Source organism: Seriola dumerili, unplaced genomic scaffold (genome assembly GCF_002260705.1).
Source record: "Seriola dumerili isolate Sdu_G_001 unplaced genomic scaffold, Sdu_1.0 BDQW01000242.1, whole genome shotgun sequence".
In the NCBI taxonomy this organism is placed as follows: Eukaryota; Metazoa; Chordata; class Actinopteri; order Carangiformes; family Carangidae; genus Seriola; species Seriola dumerili.
In genome coordinates, this window is record NW_019174497.1 from 951337 (window position 1) to 975605 (window position 24269).

At 39.2% G+C, this 24269-nt stretch overlaps 2 protein-coding genes across 3 annotated transcripts; one reads left to right on the forward strand and one right to left on the reverse strand.

Annotated features, from left to right (window-relative positions):
- The first annotated feature begins 1475 nt into the window (after window positions 1–1475).
- On the forward strand, window positions 1476–6623 carry galk2 (galactokinase 2). 2 transcript variants are annotated; one of them, XM_022756202.1, is made up of 10 exons: window positions 1476–1664; window positions 1770–1858; window positions 2847–2970; window positions 3097–3190; window positions 3335–3481; window positions 3605–3703; window positions 3916–4068; window positions 4277–4487; window positions 5086–5287; window positions 6025–6623. In XM_022756202.1, exons 1-10 carry the CDS (start codon window positions 1615–1617, stop codon window positions 6230–6232), a joined length of 1377 nt encoding a protein of 458 aa, XP_022611923.1. In that variant the 5' UTR covers window positions 1476–1614; the 3' UTR covers window positions 6233–6623. The 2 variants fall into 2 exon arrangements, with proteins under 2 accessions (XP_022611923.1, XP_022611924.1); XM_022756203.1 differs by lacking the exon at window positions 1770–1858 and having other exon boundaries at window positions 1477–1664.
- Window positions 6624–8297: 1674 nt separating this feature from the next.
- atp8b4 (ATPase phospholipid transporting 8B4 (putative)) lies at window positions 8298–18917 on the reverse strand. Its single transcript, XM_022756223.1, has 27 exons — window positions 18911–18917; window positions 18105–18163; window positions 17906–18019; window positions 17716–17814; window positions 17551–17612; window positions 17362–17434; window positions 17041–17111; window positions 16871–16950; window positions 16529–16687; window positions 16313–16401; window positions 15728–15924; window positions 15360–15568; window positions 14770–14813; window positions 14510–14675; window positions 14224–14412; window positions 13574–13689; window positions 13091–13255; window positions 12895–13006; window positions 12675–12780; window positions 12268–12409; window positions 11657–11840; window positions 10447–10670; window positions 10258–10341; window positions 9514–9759; window positions 9285–9423; window positions 9058–9188; window positions 8298–8600 (listed from the first exon to the last, which is right to left on the reverse strand). Exons 1-27 carry the CDS (start codon window positions 18915–18917, stop codon window positions 8298–8300), a joined length of 3570 nt encoding a protein of 1189 aa, XP_022611944.1.
- Between the last annotated feature and the right edge of the window lie 5352 nt (window positions 18918–24269).

Sequence of the window (24269 nt, forward strand, 5' to 3'; positions counted from 1 at the left end):
TTAGAGTAAGGTTGGTGTCATTTTGAGCATCATAAGATAAGGTATGGTTCATGTTAAGGTGAGGGGTAACATACTTAGACACAACAACATCTATTCCCGAGCCCTCGGATCTTGCGATGGTGATCGTAATTTAACCAGTCAAAACAGACACAAAGCTTACCTGTGAAAATGGGACAGATGTTTCCTTTGTTTGGCTGCTTATTCCTTTACTTGCGTGACGTTAAAATGTATGAACTGTATAAACAGCCACATTACTGTTTACATTACAAAGCATTGACGCTAGCGAACTAGCGTTAACCTGGCCATGTTAGCTTGTCTTAGCAACAACGTAACAACGAGCCCGACAAAGACTTAAAAACGACTTGGTCATGCCTTGAAAAACCTACGCCAAATACGTTTGATCAAAGACTCGTTAGCCAGTAAAAGTTTAACACCACTTTACATGCTTCTGACCTAGCAGTAAACTTTGTAAGGAACAAAGCTAGCAACGGTTAGCCGACTGAACGTCCTCTTTAAGAGCAAAGGACTCGCCCACTTTGAAAACTCGCGCGCATTAGCAGCGCCAAACCACAGCAGGTCTTAAACACACACACACACACACACACACACACACACACACACACACATTCTCTCTCAAACAAACACACTGGTTTTTGAAACTTTCTTTTAACCACGTATACATCAGTTTAATATGTATTCACTGTCAACGAAACCCACGCAGCAATTGCCATTACAAGAAGCAGCTTTTTTTGGTCGTTCTGCCATCCCCGCATCTGTGAAGCTAACCATGTTACCATAGTAACAAAATCTCTGGAATTATGGGTAGTGTAGTCATCACGTTACCTTGGAAATGAACTGGTGAAATGAGTGTGGGAGTTTGACATTCAGAGACCAACCAGATGTGTGGATGGACGGTGGAGTTCTTATTTATTAACTTTAACTTTATTTAGAAAATTTAAAATAACAAGGGTTAGATCACAATGTCAAACAGACATCCATTTATTTATTTCTCTTTCCTTTTTTTTTATTTCTTTCTTTACAAATGTCATACGTTAAGATACATTAAACCACAATTTCAAGAGAATAACAGAGAAGTGAAAAAGAAAAAAAAGATATGTTGATAAGAATTAAGCAATATATATGATATACAGTACTCATCCTCATTTGTTTTCTTCTTTTCATTGAACATTGGGAACATACAGACATCCAGGTAACAGCTCGTAAAATGGTGCATTGCAATTCTAGACAACATTGTACATATTATAAACATGTGACAAATTATATAATGAAATATAAATATAAAACATAGAGTTTCTAAAAAAAGACGGGCTTTGGTTGAACTGTGTTGAACCCGCCCCCCTGCCCTCTTGTCTCTTCCGTGTTTATGCCGCTGCAGCCTCAGCTGCTTCAGAGTCAGCTCCTCTGTCACAAACAGGAACTTACCGACGTTAAACCGAGCCGAGTTCCTGTTTTAAAACTGACCGCAGTTCAGCGACTTAGCATCCGGGATCCTCTTGTGATAGTCAGCTGATCGTGGCCAGGATATGTGACCAGCTCTGAGCTCTGCTGTCTGACAACAAGAAATCCATTCATAGTTACTTTAAACTTGCAGAAATGGCCACAAATCCACCCAAGTTAAAGACTGCGATTACTGCAAATGAAAGGTGAGTTTTAATACTATGTGCCAACTGTCGGGGAGGCAGAGGAGGAAAAGAAGTTTACTCTTTGTCTAATGATTGATCACTTCATTACTTATTTTTTCTTCCTAGGCTGCAAAACCTGAAAAATACCTTTGAAACAAAGTATGGAGAATCTCCTCTCTTCTATGCATGTGCACCCGGAAGGGTAAATCTAATAGGTAACTTAATTTTGCATAGGAGGTTTGAGTGGGTTTAGACAGTAGACTGATGTAGCCTATTTGTGAAATTTAGCATATAGGACTGATGGGCACTTTCTAAGGCATTCTTTTTAAATGGTTAAAACTAATGGCATTATTTATAGTTAAAGAGTTGTTTAGTAATGTCTGTAATGATCAGTTTTAAGGTCTTAATAAATGCAACCTTTGGATTTCCAAAGTTTCCCTTTGACTGGAGTTTATGCTTTATATTTATACATGTATTCCTGATTCACAAGATAACAAGTCAAACTGTCCATGGAGCTTTCTGAAGAATTAAAGAGCTGCAAAAGATAGATAGATAGATAGATAGATAGATAGATAGATAGATAGATAGATAGATAGATAGATAGATAGGTAGATAGGTAGATAGATAGATACTTTATTTATCCCCTTGGGGAAATTCATGTATTATTACAACCCAGCACCCAAAATCTGTTTGTAATAATGGCTTAGCTATGCTAGCCGATCATTAGTAAAAGACTCCACTAATAAAGCCAATGTTTACAACATATAAACCAATTTAAAAGGGTTCCTTATTAGAAAATTGTACAATATATGATATGATATAATGATCTTCTTAGACCACGCTACCCCACAACAGTTGGTAGGCTCCTAAAATCTGCGATGAAATACTGTTTTACCCTCACATTTTTATTCACTGTCCAACTGCTCAATGTTTTTTGTATTTTCAAAAGGAATTTAATTAGTTCTATTAGTGAATGGTTTCAGTTTTTAGATACTGTGTGAGAGGATCTACTTCCCTTCAAGAAAAACATCTGAGGGAAATATAATTTTATAATCAAATTTAAAGATATTGAATATTGGCTATTACCAGATTTAGTCTTCAAATATTCGTAACAAGTGTTAAACCAATGTCAATTGAAACATTTTGTCTCATCTAAAGGCTCCATTTCACATATCTCTTTTTCATATTTCTCATATTTAACAGGAGAGCACATTGATTACTGTGGCTATTCTGTGCTTCCAATGGCTATTGAACAGAGTATCATTGCAGCTGTGTCAGTGAACAGTTCAGGGACGATCCAGCTGGCCAACACAAATCCTCAATACAAGTAAGACATAACATTCATGATCCTGGCTGAACCTTTACATTTGCCTGTGTGATTAATTAGGGGCTTAAAATGCATGTAGAGTATCATTATCTGTCCTTTGAATGCTTGTTGTTTCTCACTTTGCAGGGATTTCACTGTGTCATGTTTGGAGGACATTGCCATTGACAGAGACAATCCAAAGTGGCATTATTATTTTCTCTGTGGAGTTAAAGGTATTCAGGTAAGACAAGTATTTTGTCCTTCTTATTCTTCATTCATGACAAGGGCAGATTGAAGAATCTAGTATGTAGTACTGTAATAAAAGGATAGTTTAGTTTTGGTTCTGTTTATGTAATGAACCTTCCTGCTGTGTTTTCATTTCCAGGAGAAATTTGGCATTGCACATCTATCAGGGATGTTGTGTGTTGTCGATGGAACCATTCCTCCAAGCTCTGGTCTGTCCAGTTCTAGCGCATTAGTTTGTTGTGCTGGCCTTGTAACAACGGAGGCAAATCAGAAGTCTCTATCCAAGGTAAAATGCTTTACAATTGAAGCATTGGTTTTCAAAGCACTATATATTTGCATTGCTTTAGTCAGGGAATGTTTGGTAAATTAAAACAAGTAATGCTAATGTCGATACCTGTCATTATTAAAGGTGGCCCTTGCTGAGATATGTGCCAAATGTGAGCGCTACATTGGCACAGAGGGAGGTGGCATGGACCAGTCCATCTCATTCCTGGCAGAAAGAGGAACTGTATGTAGCTTTCCCTCCTGTACATGAGGTCAAACGAGTGATGCTAGTTCATCAGTCGTTTTTTCATCCAAACCATAAATATACAAAACAATGTAAGAATAAATGCATGTAGTGACTTGAATAATGATTTATTCACTATGGTTTGTTGTAAATTTTATATGTAGGCAGCAGTTGAGCACCTGTTTCATCAGTTTTAAAACTTTTTCTTTCAGGCAAAGCTGATAGAGTTCCAGCCTCTGCGGGCCACTGATGTCAAGCTCCCAGACGGGGCCGTGTTTGTGATCTCCAACTGCTGCGTAGAGATGAACAAAGCTGCTTCTTCTCACTTCAATATCCGTGTGGTGGAGTGTCGAATCGCCACAAAGGTACGCTGACCCCGACCCCTGGTTCTCAACCTCATTTTCTAGGGGTGATTTATGTGAAAGGGGAAAAACGATATTTTAAAATTCCAAAAACCAAGTAAATATGTGTAAATATCAACATGGTTAAAGTCTCACATGCTTAAATGTGAGTAAAAACTGTGTAATATTCCATCAAACTTGATACAAAATGTCCTGGCTGGTGTGAACTCAGATGCTGGCCCAGGCGAGGGGTCTGGACTCGAGCAGGTTGTTGAAGCTGGCCGAGGTCCAGACGGCGCTGAAGGCCTCCCTGGAGGAGATGCTGGCTCTGGTGGATGAGGTGTTGCATCCTGAGCCATACAGCCGAGAGGAGATCTGCAAGGTGCTGGGTATCACCTCCGAGCAGTTTTCCACAGAGCTGCTGAGCGCTAACACTCAGCATGGTGAGCAACAGCACACAGTAACGTCTGTGTATTTTTATGTTTCAGAACTCAATTATGTCTAATGTTGGAACAATTAGTCAATTAGTAGATTTGAAGATTAATTGATTACATTTTTATAATTGGTTAGTTTTTGGTCAGAACAAAAATCCCGCAAAATTATCTTTAATTATTATTATTGTTAGTTTTATATTCTTCTACCTTTAATCTTTGTGTTTTTTTGGCCACTGGTAACTTGTAATAGGCATTTGTCATTATTTTTGTTTCATTATTATTATTTTATATATATTCTTATTGCTAGACTAAAAAAAATTTAAATTGATAATCATCATAATGGATAATGAAGATGATAGGTAGTTGCAGCCTTCATTATGTCACCATAGAACTGGGTGACATATTCTTACATCAGTATTGTGATATCTGTATTTTCCTAGACTTGATGGCATTGCACCATACACATCTGTTTTTTTCTCCTGTCTGTAAATGAACTTTAAAGATTAAAAAGTGATGGTATATTTTGCCAAACCTCAGTATCAATAGAATGTAATGATATCTTAAGGGTTACTTTGTAATAAAAGATAAATTTAACAAACTCTTTCAGTGACGCACTTCAAGCTGCACCAGCGAGCCAAGCATGTGTATGGTGAGGCAGCGCGGGTGCTGCAGTTTAAGACCGTGTGCGACTCTGAACCTGCCGAGTCCATACGGCTGCTGGGAGACCTGATGAACCAGAGCCATGCAAGCTGCAGAGACCTGTATGAGTGCAGCTGCACTGAACTGGACCAACTGGTGGACATCTGTCTGTGAGTACAGAAAAATCTCACTTCACCCACTGCCAGTACAGATTTACACCCAGGACAGAATGATGCAGAGACATTGATGAGATATCAGGCAATGCAATTTTATAAATTTAACTGACAAAAAATATCTCTTTCACAACAGCCAACTTTAAGTATATTGGAGTCATTTGTAAGTGTTGCTGAATTGCTGCTTCAGTCACAAGGTCTTGGTATTGTGAATTCTGGCTCACTTGTTGCATCCCAATCCCATAATACATACTAATTATACAGAGTATATACTACACTGAGTATACAGTTTACAACAGCAAGTAATGGCTGGCAGCTGACTGGTTGACTCCAACAGAGAGACACAGACAGCTCCGATGTTGATTCATTGACTTTTTTTTATTTTTTTATTTGCTCACAAGCACTTCCGGAGGATTCAAGCTCGGTCTCAATAAAATAATTCAATATAATCACTTTCTCTCTCAGATTAGATACATTCATATATTTATATATTTACAGATCATCATTCAACAGTCACACACTCACCTGGGGGATACAAGCCCGGTCTGCCTTTCCCCCCAGTAATGGACTTTATATAGTTGTATTGTTACCTTGGTAACCTAGCACTAAATATGAAAATATTAAATAACATCAAAAATGTATGAATGTATGATCAAATGATTAAAGCTACTGATGGCTGGAAACACTGATAGTGTACTGAAACACTAGCTTGTTCTTGTTTCTCTTGGTTACAGGAAGTCGGGGGCTGTGGGCTCCCGGCTGACAGGGGCAGGTTGGGGCGGCTGTGCGGTTTCCATGGTTCCCAGTGAGAGGGTGGAGTCTTTCTTACAAGCTGTGAGAGAAGCCTACTACCTCCCCGATCCACGCAGAGCAACGATGGAAAAAAAAAGTCTGTTTGTATCAAAGCCGGGTGGAGGAGCTGCCGTTTTCCTCGAGGAGTGAAATGAATCACACTAATAGAAAGCTGTTGATACAAATATGATTCGGGTTCGAACACACTGCTGCGGGGAAATAAATGGGTTTTTCCTTCTTTTACATTTTCTTACACTTGAGGCAGCATTTACAAATGACAAGATAATACAAAACGTAACCTTAATTTGGTATTTGCTTTATACTTTATAGATTCTTCTGGAATACAAGGGCCAAAAATGATTTCTTACAAAGGGAAAGTGCTTTTTGTGTTAAAAACATGTTTTTTTTTTATGAATGAATCATGAATGTTGGGGTTTTGTAATGATTTTTGTACATCCAACTCACTGTCTCACTGTTCACCTCAGACTCTTTTCTCATAAACAAAATAAGATTGCAAATAAATGAACAATCACACGTTTAATTTGTGCTTTATAAAATCCATTCATCCGTCTTTTATTAACATTTTTGAGATCAACATTTAATTAACAAGGGCAAAAATCATCAAGAATAAATAGGATTTTTTTTTTTTTTTTTTTACATGTGCATCAGTGGAACAGCATCACGTTTCTTTTGGCTGTTACAGTGTGACTGGTTTGTGTTGTGTTAAAGGTGTGTGTGTGTGTGTGTGTGTGTGTGTGTGTGTGTGTGTGTGTGTGTGTGTGTGTGTGTGAGAGTGAGAGAGCCACTGGGAAATCAGAATGAGCTTCTGCACAGGATCAATCTTCACTTCATTAGAGAGCAGTGATGGCGGGGGCTTGGTGGGCTAAGGCACATGCTAATGTACTGTATTGAATGTGACTGCAGCACTCTGCATTTGAATCTGTTCAGGGGCCTTTATTACATCATATCTCACCCAGCGTTCCTCCTTCACTCTTTCTGATCACATATCTACTCAAATTCTGATAAAAGAGGATATAACTGTTGTTGGTTTAAATACCTTAGCTTTGTCATACTAACTCCCACTGTATTTTTTTATTTTGGGGAAGTAGCCTAGAAACACATTTATGTTTTTATATGATTTGAAATTGAGTTTGACATTGATCATTCACATGTTGCATAGCAACTGTGCAATGTTTAAAACAGCATTTTCGAGAGGGTGTCAGATTTAAGCCATGCATTCCAGTTTCACACATTTCCTTCTCTTAACTCAAAGAACCATCAAACATCAAATCAAAACGATGGGTTGTTTTTAACAAGAACCCTACAAGGCACAACACAGGGAAAACAGACCTCAGAATGATTCTTGCACATCCTTGTCCACAAATGCCCTAAGCATCATAAATCCCATTTGAGGTTCCAGTTTGTTTAATGGCATATGGTAAATTATGGAGACAGTAAAATGTAATGAGAGATTTAAATGAGTAATTAAGTTGTGCTTATCATCATATTCAGCAGCTTTACTTAAGTATTTACACAAACACTTGTATGTTAGCACTTCGGATGTAGGATGAGATGAAAGCTTTAACACATAGGCTCGACAGACTAAAGTCTATTGATAAACCTTCTTACTGGTGCTTGTGGCTACCTTTACCTTTGCTTTTGTCACCTCTGTATTACAACTTTGTTTGAAATTGGTAAAGGCTTCTCTCAAGGTGCCAGAAAATGCCAACCATTTTTATTAATCAGACAAGGACATGCTATTAAAATAGTATTAAATGAATGCACCTACTGCTTTAAGACTCAATTGGATCAGTTAATGCAGGACTACAAATATTTCTTTAACTTTTGCAACACATGCATAATATTGTCCTAAAATATACCTGCTATTGTCGAGCCAAGAGTTTGCAAATTAAACATGTTTTGCATGATGCAGGTTAAAAAGTTCTGCTTTTATCTGTTTTCGATCAGTTGGCTTTTTAAGAAGTGGTTCTTCTACATGATCATGTTTTAATTGGCTTTTAACATTCAACAGTGTCCACATGAATCACACTAATAAAAAAAAAAACGAAGTACATCTGTGTAGTTGGATTTGAGTATAAATTCACCCAAATGAAAGACACTCATACCTTGTGCTTGGTCTCTGGGTTCCATGCATGTGGTGTCCTACAGTGTATATAGTATCTGTTAGAGGTCGAGCTCAGTCTGCGTGCAGTTGCTATGGAGTCTGTATTGCTCTGTTGCTGCTCTCCGGTGCTCCTGTACTTTCAGAGATGCAAGAGACTTCGTTCTTTCTCTTTAACATATTTTCTATCCACTTGGTGCTGTGCAGTGTTCTTTCAGGGGAGCGAGCAGAAGACACTGCGCTCGTCCTCATGTTTTTGCCTGAGGTAATCAGCTCTCCGTAGCCCTGTTGGTGGGAGAAGGCATAGGCAGAGCGACGGGAGCTCGTCCTACGTACTCGCCTCAGGCTCCGCTCCTGAGGCCCCTGCCTCTTTCTGGACTGTTGTAGGTGACAAACCTGTTGAAATACAGCAGTACTTTGATTCTTCAACAGTATTAATACAGAATGTAGACCTGCTTAATAATCAAAAAAGACATTGAAATCATGGACAAAGTATTTTTAGCTAAAATTTCGCACATGAGTAACACTCATACTCATTCTGCAGAAAAATGGCCACTGTGACTGACATATTATTACATATGACATTATTTGATTGTCAATACTGATACATCAATGTGTAAGTAGCATTTTACTGTTGTAGCTGGTTGAGGTGGAGTTAGTTTTTCTAAATACAGCTCAGTGAGTACAGGCCATCATCAAAGTGTCAAGATAAATCTGGAGCATCATGATGTGATTAATGGCTTAGGAAAGAAGAAAAGTTCACAGATGAGGTTTCACAGATGCGTATTCATTATTCTGACTTTGACTGGACTATTTTGACTTTCCACAGATTTGATATTGATTGATATTGTACCTTGTCTGTTAGAGTTGGGAAGAGATCTACTCTCAGGAAGCTGACTGCTAAGCCGGGCACAACACACACCACAGTGGTGAGCAGAATGACCAACCATACACTCTTCTCCTGCAGACAGTTACGGGCCGTGCCTGAGGAAATACAAAATACAAACCTTTATTTACTTGTGCTCAGTTTCCATTCATCAACATTATTTCTTTACATATGTCACACTGAGCCAAACGTACCTATGAATGGGAAATTACTTGGGAAGATGCCAAAAATGCCATTGCTTTGCATTGCAAACAAAATGACAAAGTACACAGTCAGACTCCCCCATATGAAGAGGTGATTGACAGCTGTCCAGTAGTGTGTGTCAAGTCCAATCTGAAAACAGATACGTGCATCATAAACAAAATTATAGTGTTATTCATTCTTATCAACAGGGATATTTCTTATCTGTTTTTTTACTCTTACCTGAACACTTACGACAATAACCAAGGATGTTGCTATGGTAACAGCAAATGCTTGTTGGTCAGAGAAGTGGGAGCCGTCCTCTTTCACCATGACGGAGAAGGCTCCGTAAGGAATGAAGAAGAGCAGGAATGATGTGCCCATCCCCTGCAGCGTGCACAGGAAAAACTGGCGCTTGTTGAATAGAAGGTTTTGTTGGCCGGGTTTGTACAGGCTCGGGTAGCGAAGGCTGTTGTGGTCATTGACATCCTTTAGAAAACAGAGACAGCATGAGTGTTATGCAAGTGTAATTTAGAAATATTTTATATAATAGTTAGGGAAAAAGTGAGGTATTGAGGTTAGTTAGTGCTTGGTGGAACTAGCAACTGAAGATGACATATGAACAATATACAGTGTTGTATATTGATGTGAGTTAGGGTCGATTAGGTTTGAGGTTCCAGTCACACATAAGTTGAATTTAGTGCAGTACCAACAGTAGGGTTAGATAATAAGGTACCATGTGAGGTTTATTTATCATGACACAGTAAGAGAGGTGTACAGTAATAAAATATTCACCTGCATGACTTGACAGTATCTTGAAAAGAAAAACAAACAGAAAAAACGTAAGATGGCTCAGGAGCTTGAAAAAGTAAATGGACTTTAGTCCAAATTTAGAAATGAAGAGTTTCTTTAAAAAGATTTGGGTAATTTGATATTGACTATATATAAGTCACTGCTGTATTATCACCACATTTTAAACATTATTACCTGATCAAAAAGTCCCATTGACAGTACTGGCAAAGATGTATAGACTATGTTGAAGAGGGTAATGAACCATTGGTCATAAACAGTCTGAGGAAAGAGCACAGTTACGGTAAACACATCATTCACTCAACACAAAAAGGATAGACTTTCAAAGAGCAGACAGGCCTCATGATATGTCAAAGTTGTTCTTACCTGAGCTGAGAAACCACAGAAGAAACCGTACCAGAAGTGGACCAGCGTGAAGGCAAAGTTCTTGTAGAAGAAGTAACACAGGAAATTACACATGCGGAAGTAGGACCAGCGCCCGTGCACCAGCAAGAGCCGCTGCAGGTACCGAAACTGAGCGAAGGAGTAATCTGATGCCAGAACAGCTTGCGTCCCCTCCTGACCACTGATGCCAACACCGATGTGAGCAGCTGGGGAAGAAATACACAGTGTGGATCATCTATATTATATATATTTAATACCTAATGTCACTTAATAATTGGTTGATAGATCTTTTAATACAATGGATAACCTTTTTTAAGTTAAACAGGCCTTTACTTTGTTTTCTGATGAGTTGAGAAACACACAAACATATTTTCTATATGTAAATGAAACAGATATGTTTATGAGTATATATTACATTTATGTGGTCAAAGAAATTTAAAAAAAACTCTTATTGCCTGTCCAGGTTTCAGCTACAGAGGAGTTACGTAAGACAGAAAGCTGCTGACTGCAACAGAATTAGTCTCTACTGTGTGACAGTTATTGACCTTCAGTTATTGACCTGCAGACTTTCATCATGGATTTAGTGTCAGCGGAGCCTGACGACACAGAGCAGCTTCAGCTCAACTCACTGCTGCAATGCTTCATGTCGTCCCAGTTTGTGCCAGTGTACAGTTGAGCTAGAGAACTAAGCATCTGATTTTCCCCCAAAAATATCCACAACAATCTTTGAAAAAAAACAGCAAGTCATTTAACAACACTTCCTGCGGTTATTAAGGTCTGTAGAGAATCATCTAGGACTCTTCTAACCATGTGAATTTAAAAAAAACATTCTGTTTCTGCACAATAAAAAACGTTTTAACCTGTTTGTCAAGTTGAGATTTCCTATCCAGTTCACTGGAAATTCATGTGTCATTGCTCTTTTTGTAAACACAGTAAACAACTGTTTAAAGAATCTTTTTCATGTGACAGGAAACAGATTATTTTCCTATGCAGACAGTTAGAAGAGTCTCGGAGGATTGTTTTGGTTGTTAAATGAACATCATCAGATATATATATATATATATATTCAAAGGAAGAAGCTCTGTGACTAATACATGAGAGACACAAACTGAGGCTGTGCTTCATGTTGCTGCTACTGAGGGGCTGTTTCAATGTGTCAAACTCTTGGGTTTATGACGATCCTGTGACTTACTCTTGATCATGCTGACATCATTGGCTCCGTCTCCTATGGCCAGTGTGACCGCCCTCTTGTGCCTCTTCACCAGCTCCACCACCTGAGCTTTCTGCATCGGAGTGACCCGGCAGCAGATAACCGCTTTACACAAACACGCCAAGTCCAGCAAGACGTGCTCCAGCTGTGGCTCCAGAGCATAAGCCTGCAGGGAGAACACACACATCACACCCGTTCAGCCTATCATTACCGTCCTATAACATCAACCCCCTGCAGAGGCAACACCAAGCAGCAGCTCAGTGTAACATCTCCACCGAGCTGTTGTGCATCATGCACACTACTCAAGGCACAGCGAGGGAGCAGCTCCCCTGTGAGGAAATGGATGTTATTAAAAACCTGTAATAGAGCTGAGGGCCCTCAGCAGCACAGCAGCTCTCTGTTCATTACAGACTCAGCACAGTCAGCGGCAGCCACAGAGATGTAAGACTCAGCACATGGCAACACTACCACCGTTTAGTAACACCTGCAGGTGTTTGTACCAAAATAAAAACAAGCATGGGAAAAAAAAACCCCAAGCGTGACAGAGGATAGAGTTATCCTTTCATATAACGTGACATATCGGAGTATCTTACCAAACTGTGTCCATTGATGACTAAGGCGTACTCTGCAATAATGGTTTCTTCAAACACAGAGTCATCTGAAAGCATATTTGTCTTCTCGACATCTCCCGCGCTGCTAACTCGACTCAGGCTGAGGATGTGCTCCTTTGCACTCCTGACAAGAGAGAAAAGCAAGTTAACATACACTTTGAGTCTGTTTCTAAAATCCATCAAGTGTGTACAGAGTTCTCTCAGTTGGCTGGATAAAATATTAGTCATACACACAGAATTTCTAATATTTTAGACATGAGTAGATTTTCCACTAATGGGGCCATAAACACAGTGGCACAGCAGATTTCCTCTGCAACCTGCTTGCACTAAACTATCAGCCTGTTGTGTGAGGAGACGTGTATAATGTATGTAAATGTATAATGTGTCACCTGAGTTGTTGCTGCACCTCCAGCAGAGTGTGGCCAGAGATAACAAACACCTCATTCATGTCGTCTCGCAGCATGTTGCAGGAGTAGCCGATGTTCATGGCGGTCTCTGAAATGTCACACACAGTTTACAGCTCTGTAGTGTTTCACAGATGGGTAACCTGTTATTAAAGCACCGGTTTCTTTTTCTGGTAAATAAGATAATTTAGGTGAATTACGTTACCTAGTTTGTCTCCTGTGAGGACCCAGATCTTGATGTCGGCCAGATTTAGACAGGCGATCGTCTCTGGGACTCCTTCCTGGAGTTTGTCCTCTATTGCTGTGGCTCCTAGAAGCTTCAAGCAGAGCAGTAGTCAGTCTGCAGGGGCCAAATGAGTTTGATGGCTTCAAGGATGTAAACAAAAGGATGTCAATTGTACCTTCATGCCCTGCTCGATCTCCTCGTAGAGAGCAGCCAGCTGATCCTCGCGGTTCTCAATGACAGCGCTGGCAAACAGAAGCTTCTTCATCCAAACTTCAAAGTCATTTTCATCAAGGTCTTTGTAGGCCAGAGCTAATGTTCGAAGCCCTTCTCCAGCAAATTCCTGCAGGGGAAGCAATCTCAAATTCTGGTGTGCAACAATATAAAGCACTATGACTTGTGTAATAATAGTAGCATCTACAGTGCAGCTGTGACGGATGACTCCATATTCAATACTTGTATAGTATGTTTTCAGTAGAGACACTAATGCAATCTGAATCCAACCATTTCTGAAATGTTGATGAAACTATCACCACTCTCATCACATTGATGTTTTTGGTAACCTTGTGTGGTGCATTGATTTTTAGATTTTAATGAAGCTATACATACAGATGGAGAGTGCATAGTGCACAGTCAAGTTATTGAATCAAGTAACACTTACACTGAGATGCTCTGACGTAGTGCACATGAGGTCCTCACTGGATGGATCCAGCCGGTCAAAGATAATAGTGTCGGCTCCTTTGGAGTAAAGTTTGATCTGGCCTTGTGGATTTCTCACTATAAGACACAGGAACAAACAACATCACTTTTTTGATCACATCTTATCAGCCGTTAAACAACACAGAAGCATTACAGACCGCAAACAGATGCACACATGTACGTAGAAACTGAAACTTCATGCTATTTGAAAATAAAGATTTGGTACTGATTGCCACGTGGTCATGGGTTTCAAACACTTTCTAAAAGCAAAAATCTTATCAGGTGGGGGTCCGTGGTCTAATTTGTGTCAGTTTAAGGCACCTTGAAGTGAAAAGGTTTAAGAACCACTTCTATAAAGCATTAGTTAATGATTTATTAACAAGTGATAAAACCATTAATTACAGTTTATAAAGCTTGTATAAATGGTGTCTCATCAGAAAGTGGGACCAAATATATTAAATAAGAAGTTAGTAGAGAAATAGAATGACTGTTGAATTTGATTCATTACATTATTAACAGATTATTAGATTATTAATGTGCACGAAAAGTTGTGTGGACAACTAAGAACTAGAGAGTGAACTTGAGCGTTGCCGTTATGAGTGAAGACCTAACCAATGACACTCATTCTCTTGCGCACGTTGTTGAAGTCCAGTATGGCCAGCAGCTGGTAGGTGACAGCTCGTCCCATCTCACACACTGTGATGGTCTCGGGGGTTCGAGCCCGGAAGACAAACCCAAAGTTTCGCGCTGCGGTGACCAGCGCTCCCTCGTCAGGCGACTGGGCCTGGTACACCAAATGTCCTTCATGTTAACAGAAACATCAGACAGGAAACACTTTAATAAACTGAGTAACTGCTGTTATTGCTGCTACATCTCCTGGACTGTGTGTGTGTGCTACCTTCGCTCTTCTCCTCTGGCATCACAGTGTGGCACAAAGCCAGCAGTCTGAAGAACTCCTGCACTGCAGGATCCTCCAGTTTAATGGCTTCAATCAGGCTGCCGTCGTAAAACTTAAACCTTCTGTCACAGAGAGGGTTGAAGGAGAAGTCCACACAGGATGTTTTCTGAAGGGACATTAGAGATTAAGAAAATGAAATGTAATAATTATATATGACAGCGTTAGAGAGTTAGTGTTTCTGGTTGTTTAGCTTTACTTACTTCTGTAATTTCCACCTTCTGGTCAAATTCATCATAGACGTCACCTAAGAGATCACCAGGTGATGTAATGAGTCGAAGATTACAGAAACACAGCTCAGCCGCTGTGATTGGTTATTTGATTGTTATTGATCAAAGTAATAGATTTTTTTTATAGTGATAGTAAATGTTATGCCCTGAAATCAAACACATTACGTTTGACCATCCTTATAGCATACATAATTATAGTAATCCAGTGTTTTTATTATGGTGTTTCACGGTAGTATTGGCAGACCTCTGAAATAACCTTTTCGCCATGAGAAAAATATCAAACTAACTTAAAAACAATAGGATGCAATTGTTTTAGTTTGGATTTGCAGGATTTAAAATAAGGTGTCTCGTGACAGTTTTGACAGATTTTTGAATATCAGCCCATCATTGCGGTCTTCCAGGGTCTTCCACTAGTGTGATGGAGGTGTCTGCCTTATCGCAGCCACTTAAAAACACTTGATGAAGTGGGAAATTCCATGCTTGAATTAAATATTATTTTCTCTTTCCGTTTTCCAATTTTAGTAAGAGACTGACTTTAGAAAAGGATGAGTATTATACCATACCATACGTCTGTCCGTTAATGGAGCACTTGCTGAATACCATGATGTTCTGGGTGAGGGTGCCGGTCTTGTCAGAGAAGATGAACTCCACCTGGCCCAGCTCCTCGTTCAGGGTGGTGGTGCGAGCTTCAGCTGCAGTGTCCGTCCGTCTGTAGTACATCCTCCGGTCCCAGTTAATGAAGTAACTGTGTCCGAGACGCAGAACCTCCACACTGAAGGAAGGTTCATACATTTTATTGTACAACTCCCAACAGGAAATCATTTGCCAAATTGAAAGAATTATTTTCAAAATAAAATGACCACTGCTTGAACAAAGTAAAATGATTGACATTTTAGACCTTGGAAAATAACTATATGTTCCTTGACCTTACCTGACATACAGTGAGATGGGCACCACAGTGTTGAGGATGATGATGTAGGACCAGAAGGTGAGGAAGCCAGAGAAACCAGCGCTGCTCTGAATCTGGTTCCACGGCAGAAACACCTGGAAGTTTCTGCCAATGCGACTCTCCCAAATACTGTTTCCAATGGCCAAAATAACTCCCATACAGATGAGGAAGGCAAAGATCTGGAATACAGAATCATTTTGAAAGATGTGTTTTATACATGTGACCATCATATCAATTATAACTCATAGTATTCACTCACAGTACACAGTTGTTTTCACTTGCCGTGTCTGATTAGACCTCTTCCTCTCAGGTCTGTGTGGGTGCACACAGACTATGTTTGATTGACATGTCCCTCACTCTCTGTTAGTTTTGTTGCACCCATTAGGTGGGGGCAACTTACTCTTCATTTGTGTTGGTACAAATGACCTGACATAACCCCTGAGTAGAGGTCTAACTAACCGTAATAAGTGAAAACACCTGTGCAGGTGGGCAGTGCCTTTCAGGGAAAAAAAATAGTCAAAAAAGTGCACCGTGCAAGTTACCATGAAGAGGTGGTGTTGGACTTACCCACAAAACCAAAGTGTTCATCAGTTTGTCAATACTTGTCCTTTTGAACTTTGTTCTTCCACAGTTCTGCATCAGTTTGGTTTGCAGCCCTGTTCGACAAACAGGAAACAAACATCGGTGTGACAACATGAACGAAAAAAAAAAGAAATACACAAGAAAATACAGACAAGGCTAATGGATGTGGTGAATGAAAGCATCAAAATAAAACCATCATACCAGCAAATATGACCATCCCAAAGCACCACTCAGTGTTTCTGAGCACACAACCACGCAGCAGCATTTTTTCATTATCTAGAGAGTATTTATTGTCTCTCCAGAATAATGTTCCTGTAAATTTATCCAGCTTGTTGTTTGGTGGCTCACAAATGACTTCTCCTGAGGAATACAGTAGAAAGAGATTCACGCAACAACAGTTGTTACTGCAAAAAAAAAAAAAAAAATTCATAGACACTCGTTCATACAACAAAAATCACATACAGCCACATGCAGAAAGCCTGAGGAGTCCACACACGATTTGTTGCACAACTGTCAAAATAAATATTTCAAGCATCACCTCACCATCAAAGTCCATCAGTTTAGAAATATCTCCCAAATCTGAGGTGATGGTCAAAGCCTGACGGACTTTCAGATTAGTCTCTCTGTGAGGGCAAATGGGAATAGAAAATCCTTCTGTGGTGACATAGAACGGTAGAAATTTTTACTTTTTACATAACCAGTGCAGCACTTACCCATCTAGCTCTGCAGTCTCAATATAGCACAGTCCATAGGGCTCACTACTACACAGAAGGAGGATGTCAGCCTGTGTGTAAAACCAATATGAAACACTCAGTGGTGAGAAAAGGCAATAAATCAATGTCTGCACCACTGAACCTGTAAAAGATCACTCAGCGGCCTCTGAATCTCCCAAAAGAGACCTTTAATCGTCAACCTTCTCCATCTATTTCATCTGTTATAAACTTCCTCTAATAGCTGATGCAACTAAATAAAAAAAGGCATTCCTCTCTAAATGAATTAGCATGGCACACAATGTAGTCGCACGGTTTACTCACAGCAACAAACTGATTATTCTCTAGTTTGATGATATCCCCTACTCGAACGTTCATCCATTTCTCATTCTGCAAACTTGGAAAACAAAAAGCACAAAAGCTCATAATCAATCTGGACAAGTGTCATTGAACATATACAGTATGTACAATCACTTGTGCTTTAAGCAGCGGCTAAACAAAGCATTTAAATACCTTCCTTTGATGAGAACCTGAGACTGGCGGTTGTTGACTTGCTTGTCGCTCTTATGTCGGAACTGAGGTTTAAAAAAAAAAAAAAAAAGGGTTTAACAATTTTTTCCATGGGGGAAGAAACAGGAGCATTTAGAGGAGCTGTAAATATAAAACAGATGAACTTACATAGTCATCTGTGGCATCCTTGACGGCCGTGATGACCAGCACCAACACCAAAGGCACGATGGTTGTGAACCAGGACAGAGAGGATATTTCTGGAATTAACTATGTGAAAAGAAAAGTCCAGGTTAGTCCACTCACTCATTCAGGAAAAGTACGTGAGACAGCGGATTTTTCCCCACAAACACTCTCTCACCTGCAGTATCAACAGCACTACGAAGTAAGCATTGGCCACCCTCTGGAGCTGCTCAAACAGGTTGATGGGCAGGAAGGTGAAGATGTTGTACTTTGAGGTTTTGATGTGATTGTCCTGGGACAGACATGTTTAGAAACAGCACTGATGAGCCTGAACTTGTGGCTGATGTGAACCTAAAGCAATGTTAAGGTCTACTCACGGCATAAGAGAACTTGTCATTGTAGTCCCGCGCATTGGCTTTTACATGGCGTTCCTTCTCTACACACAGAGAACACACTGTCATTATCAACAAGTTGATAAAATTACACATGAATAAAATAAATGCAATACTTCAGACTTAGTTTCTCCTCTGTTTTCACCATTTTTTGTTGGTTTTCATATATAGACTGTAAGAGGAAGCTATGTTCTGTGTATTCTCTTCACCTGCGCTTGTGACTTGCTATTATCTTCACCCTTTGACTACAACTCCATGAACCTGAAAGAGATGACAGCTCTCTTTCTCTTTTAATATCACACTATTTATAACTTCTTTATAACAAAACATCAAACATAGTCGGAAAGAGATTTACACAGGCCCATTCCTGGTATCAGTGCATTTAAACATTTCATTTTGTTTAGTTTTGTGAGATGAGATCTCATTAAAATACTAGTACGTGTAATACAATTTGTAAGGTGTTATAAAGTGAATTTTCATGTGCCTAGCAGTGAGACTTTCCACTGGGGAGCCTCATACGTGTCTCTGCACCACAGCCATGTAGTCAGGGGTTTTTCTTTAATCCACTGAGGCAGAATGAATCTCATCAGATGTAGAAGCTTTGAAACAATGCAGATTTTAATTTCCACAGGGAATGCAAATATATATATATCTTTATTGTATCTTTTAATAAATGGGCAGGACTGTAATGAAATAGGTTTGCACTTCCTTCTTACAGTTTATGCAAAACATTTTCACCCTTTTTGCCCTCTTGTCAGTCTGCCGGTCATTTATATCTCTTGTTATTTCACCTGCCATCCGGCCTTTTTCACTGAAGATATTTTAATGGATCACAGTGAGAAAACCTCAGTAATAAAATGAATGATGGCTGAATTTAGCTGCTTTAGTTTCAGGATCCTGACATTGTCATAACTTACTGGGACACCTGAACAGAAAGAGCCATTGTTAATGTTGGTAACACCTGTGCTTTTCCTGCTATGACGAGACAAAATGTCAGCTTTTGATTGGAGCAGGATATTCACTCATTCTTCGTGGTTTATTGTGATTTCAGTGTCTCCCTCTCAGGTTCTAATTACTTCAGACACAGATTCACTCCCTACATTTTTATTAAAGGGTAAACCTTATGCTGCACTTTCATAAAGCAAAGGGATTCACAAGAGACTAAAATTAAAAAGAATGATCACAACTGAAGGAGCAGAAGCCAAGATATCCAAATTTTAGTCCCTATTATAGTCCAAAAGCACTGCAGCTTATGTTCCCCTTACTCCACTTGTTAGTGTCTTTCATTAGACCCTCTCCGCCGCCTAAATGCTTCCTCCTTTCAAACTCCACTCATCTAGTTTGTGATGCTGGCTTTTTAAAATTTCAAGCGAATCCAAAATTACCTTGATGACATCATCATGGCAATAGTTCACAATTATGGAGAAGTATAACATTTTGTTTTCTTGCTGACAGTTAAGAGATTGGGATCGCTCTCATGTTTGAACGGTACAGGTTAAGCTACAGCCAGCAGTCAGTTCGGTTATCATAGCGTAAAGACTGGACACAGGCGGAAACAGTTAGCCCGCCACCTTTGAAGCTCAGTATGTAACAAGTTAAGTGGAAACTTTTCAATAACTCATCACTTATTGGAATTCAGTAACACGTCATAATCACACACTTCCCGCAACATTTTGTCATCTCATTTTGGTTCCACTTCTCTGTGGATGTTCAAAGCTATCTCTCTTGTTTACTATTGTGGCATTTGGTATACTATTATGGTTCTTCCACACAGTATCACTCATCATGTCATATCCCACGTACGACATGGTTATGATGGGCATGAATATACCATGACATCTGGCTGAGTAAGTAAAAGCTTCAAATAACACCTCTTTCTTCATGGCTTTGATAAACTACAGCTGGAAGAGCCTGTCTGAGCCTGTCCTTTCTAGCCAAGAACAGAACACTTCGTCCGCAATTACAACCTCTTCATTCATCTAATGGCTCATACATCAAGGTGATGCTTTAGGCGTCATTATCATGCTTGGCCATGCTTGGCCATGCTTTCTTAAACAGTTCCAACAGGTAACATATAAACTCATAAACAATACAATATAAAATAAATACACCTCCGAGATGATGACATATTTTGTCAAAGCGCACCGTCTTTCCACACACAGCAATGCTTGAGGGAGCACGGAGCTGGATCTGTTGTTTCCAAACGAGGTTAAATCATTGTTGAATTATGCATAATACACATGCAGAGAGCTGCAACAGGATAGACCTTCTCACACAACAGACTGTTCTCATCCTGCTATCAATTACTATGACAATTAATTATTTAAAAAAGGCTTTTGTTGTCCAAGGGCTTCGGTCTGCTTAAACATTCAATTAGAAGATGTATAAATTCAACATTATTTTTCTACCACAGCAAAAAGTTATCTCTGATCTGATTTCTGAAAGAGCTTTTTCTTTATTTTACTGGAAATTTCAGCAGACTCTTGAGTAAGCCTGCAAGTCCGAACATCTTACAGGGAGATCATGCAGTGAAATTATTCGCAGCGGCTTCAGGAAATAACTCAAACCATATTCGTCATGAGTCTAACATCAATACAGCTTTTAGATGAGCAGTTTCAGTAGCTGCGGAACATCTCTCCCCCCAAAAGGATGGTAACACAAATAGTTGAGGAATTGAAATATGATTGAATTTCATCCCCTCCCTGTAAAGCACAAAGAAAAAGACGGACCACACAGACACACACCCACATAGAGCGGAAGACAGAGAGAGGCTGCTGTATACAGTTTTATTTTATCTCTCTAAACCAGTGCAGTGCACCAGGACAGGATGAGGAGTATACCTGCCTGAGAGAGGAAGAAACAAGGTCTGTCCCCTCAAGTCAATTTTAACCAGTTACATGATTGAAGATATTTTAAAAACCATAGCCTACGTTTCATTCACTGGACATTGTATTATGTTGTTTATTCATTGCTGAAACAATGTTTTTATGGTGTCCTCTTCACCAGTTCTTTCTTGAAAAAAAATAAAAAAAAATTTACCTGGTTGTATAAAAGACATGAAAATGGATAAAGAAAGGAAATTTTGTCTTACCAACATTAGTATTTCTCCTCCAGAATGCCATCTTCTCCTGGGACCTCCCGAGGGTTTCCCTAAAAGACACATGGAGAACCATCCATCAACTAATTACACTGACAAGTGTGGAGCTGAGCATTTTGTAGTGGGACAGTAGTGGAGTGAATGTGGTGAAGGAATGAGTCAGAGTCTGCAATACATGCACACTGGAGTTACATCTGAGGCAACACACAAAGCAAAGTGGTGTCAAGTTTCTTTTCTGTTCAGACAAGCTTTAATTAAACGAAGCAGCAGGTAAATCCCCAGTGAACTGTCTCCTTAGCAAAAAGGTCTCAGGTGAGCGATGCAAAGATGGGAGTGTAACCCCTAAACAAGATGTATAATTCCTCCATTTTCAAAATAAATACAATTGATGAAGCTCCCTGCACGTTTGTGCATAGGGTAGATTTGGTTTCAGCAGTGGCAATACAGAATATGTGCACATATTTCTGGAGTCTACTATTCTCCCTACCTTGCACAAGTTTGTCACATGCGCAGGCTTGTGTTTGCTCCATGTATCCTGTCATTCAGTGGCGAGCATTAATTTCAAGCACCGCAGGAAACGCTGTCCTCCCCCTGAGTAAAAATCACCCGGCGTGGATGGAGTCATGTAAATGAGCGGTGAGTAAGAATATGAAGAACTGACTGCAGACGGCGTGGGCTGCGAAAATGATGCAAGAAGGCAACGATAATCAATCCCCAATCCCGCTGTTCAGACACAAATCTGAGGGGAAACAGAGACTGAACAGAAATTAACTAACCGAGATCACCGAGAGCGACGACACGCAACTGGAGCCCTCATCTGGGAGATACGCGTTTATATGTGTGTGTGTGTGTGTGTGTATGTGTGTGTGTATGTGTGTGTGTGTGTGTGTGTGTGTGTGTGCAACAGTATGGGCTGGCCCCTCAAAACCAACAAGCACACACATACATACCTTACCAACAGTTTATCTGCCGCTTTTATAGGCAGCTTAAGATAAGTGGATTTCAAGAACCACTTTCTAATAGATGTGTGGAAGCCCTGAGAAAAGTGAGAAAATAAGTTTTTGCAATACTCATTTCGGCCACAAGAGGCTACTGGGATTTTTTTTTTCACCTGCCTCATACCTGGGAAGCAAGTGATTTTTTTTTTTTCCAGTGTTTGTTTTTGTCATAGCTTTGTCATTTCAGCCACAAGAGCCTGTAGGGTAAAACAATCACCTGTTTAAGCCTTGAGATTGGATTGTTTCGTCAACTTTCGACATCATATACACTTTTTTTTTTGTTTTACACATTATATTTACAATTTCACTCATCATTTTACCTTTGAGTCAAGTCTGTGACTTAAGCGCCCCCAACCGGCATTCTTTCAAAAGGCAGGGCAGACTGCAGTGATGCACTCAGGCCCTAAAGCTAATCCTAATAACAAACCCCTGATAAATAAACAGACGGGTTGATGGAAGTATTCGTATTTACTTGTATTACTATTTACATATCTTAGTCCCTGGTCTTACATTGACTTGTCCCAATTTGCATACTGATGGTCATGTCATCTTTCCTGGAAGGGGTAGGGCCATGTTTACTTATCTGATAATGTAGCATTCCCGGTTACATTTGCATCGTCATCATAGCTGTCAAATGAGCCAAAAACATTGATGTCCTTCCAGAAACACGTACCAATATTACAGAAGACACACAGCTGTTAAGAACAAATGAAGTAAATATTGCACCTATCGACACTTAATGACTAGGTAAATAAATTATCAATATTATTGACTAAAAATAGGTATAATCTTGGAAGCCACTTTAAAGCAGTGCCTCAGTTGTTATTAAGAAACAAACTAAAATGAATCACTGCAACACACTGAACACAGAACATAAAGGGGCAAATAACAATTGCTAGTTTATTAGATACTTGAGAGAGGCAAAAAAATACTGAAGATACTTTGTTAAGAGTAATGAAACAATAAATAGACATATCACTTTTGGTGTTATCAATGTTTGATAATGATCAACAGCCCTATAATGAGAAAATAAAAAAGGGGAAAGCATGTTAACTATAAAAGATAGATACACACAGGTACCATTCAATATATTAGATGATGTTAATGCAAATCAAATCTCCTAGTCTTCACACGTTACCCAAAACCATACACTGTACATTTGTCCTTGTCTGTATTTTGAAATGTTCCTATGAGCTGTTGTGGACGTAAACCTTATAGATTGATCCCTGGTAACTATTTAGTGAATTCCATTTTTAAGATGGGGGGAAAAGGGTCAGTACAGTTCACAACACAGAGTCCAGATACATGCTGAATCATTGTGGCTAATAATAAGGGGAATGTTATGGATTTTGACAGATATACCAGCCTAGTTGGTGGGTACTAAAGGGAATTTCTTTTTCGTAAAAAGTGTCCAGATGTTTTCAGAAATTACAGCAGTGCCAAAGAGTGTCTATAAGTACTGTATGTCTAATTCATAATATAAATGTAACAATTTTTTTCTACAGCACAAGTTTCTTGTGTTTATCTTAAATAAGAAGAAAGAGCATAATCATAATTTCCCTAGTTAACATACTGTTATATAATTTCGTTATTCGTTAATTTTCGAGTCATTATGACTCTGAAAGCACAAAATCTATGCGCCTATATCACCCGCATGTGGACTTTTACAAACATTTTTAGTGCACAATATATGAGTTGTTAATTGGCCTTGAACTAATCAGTGTATATTGACTTTATAAAAGTAAGTAAAATTAATGTAAAAGTAAAAAAGTATGTCAAGCTCTCAAGGGATGAGTGTTTGTGTCAAATGAACATACATTTTTTATGTTATTTTAACAGTCCTTATACATGTGGACTTCACAATAAAATTCTGTCGCCGATGGATTGGGGTTTACAGTGTAATTTAAACTGCATTGCTCTATGAATGGCTTGAAATGTGCATGCAATTTGAACTGAGATTAAAGAAAATGTATGAGGATTGTATAAAAGTTGAGTTAATGTGTAAAAATTCATACAATTGTGAACTGTTTAAAGTTTGAATGAAGTTTTTAAGGG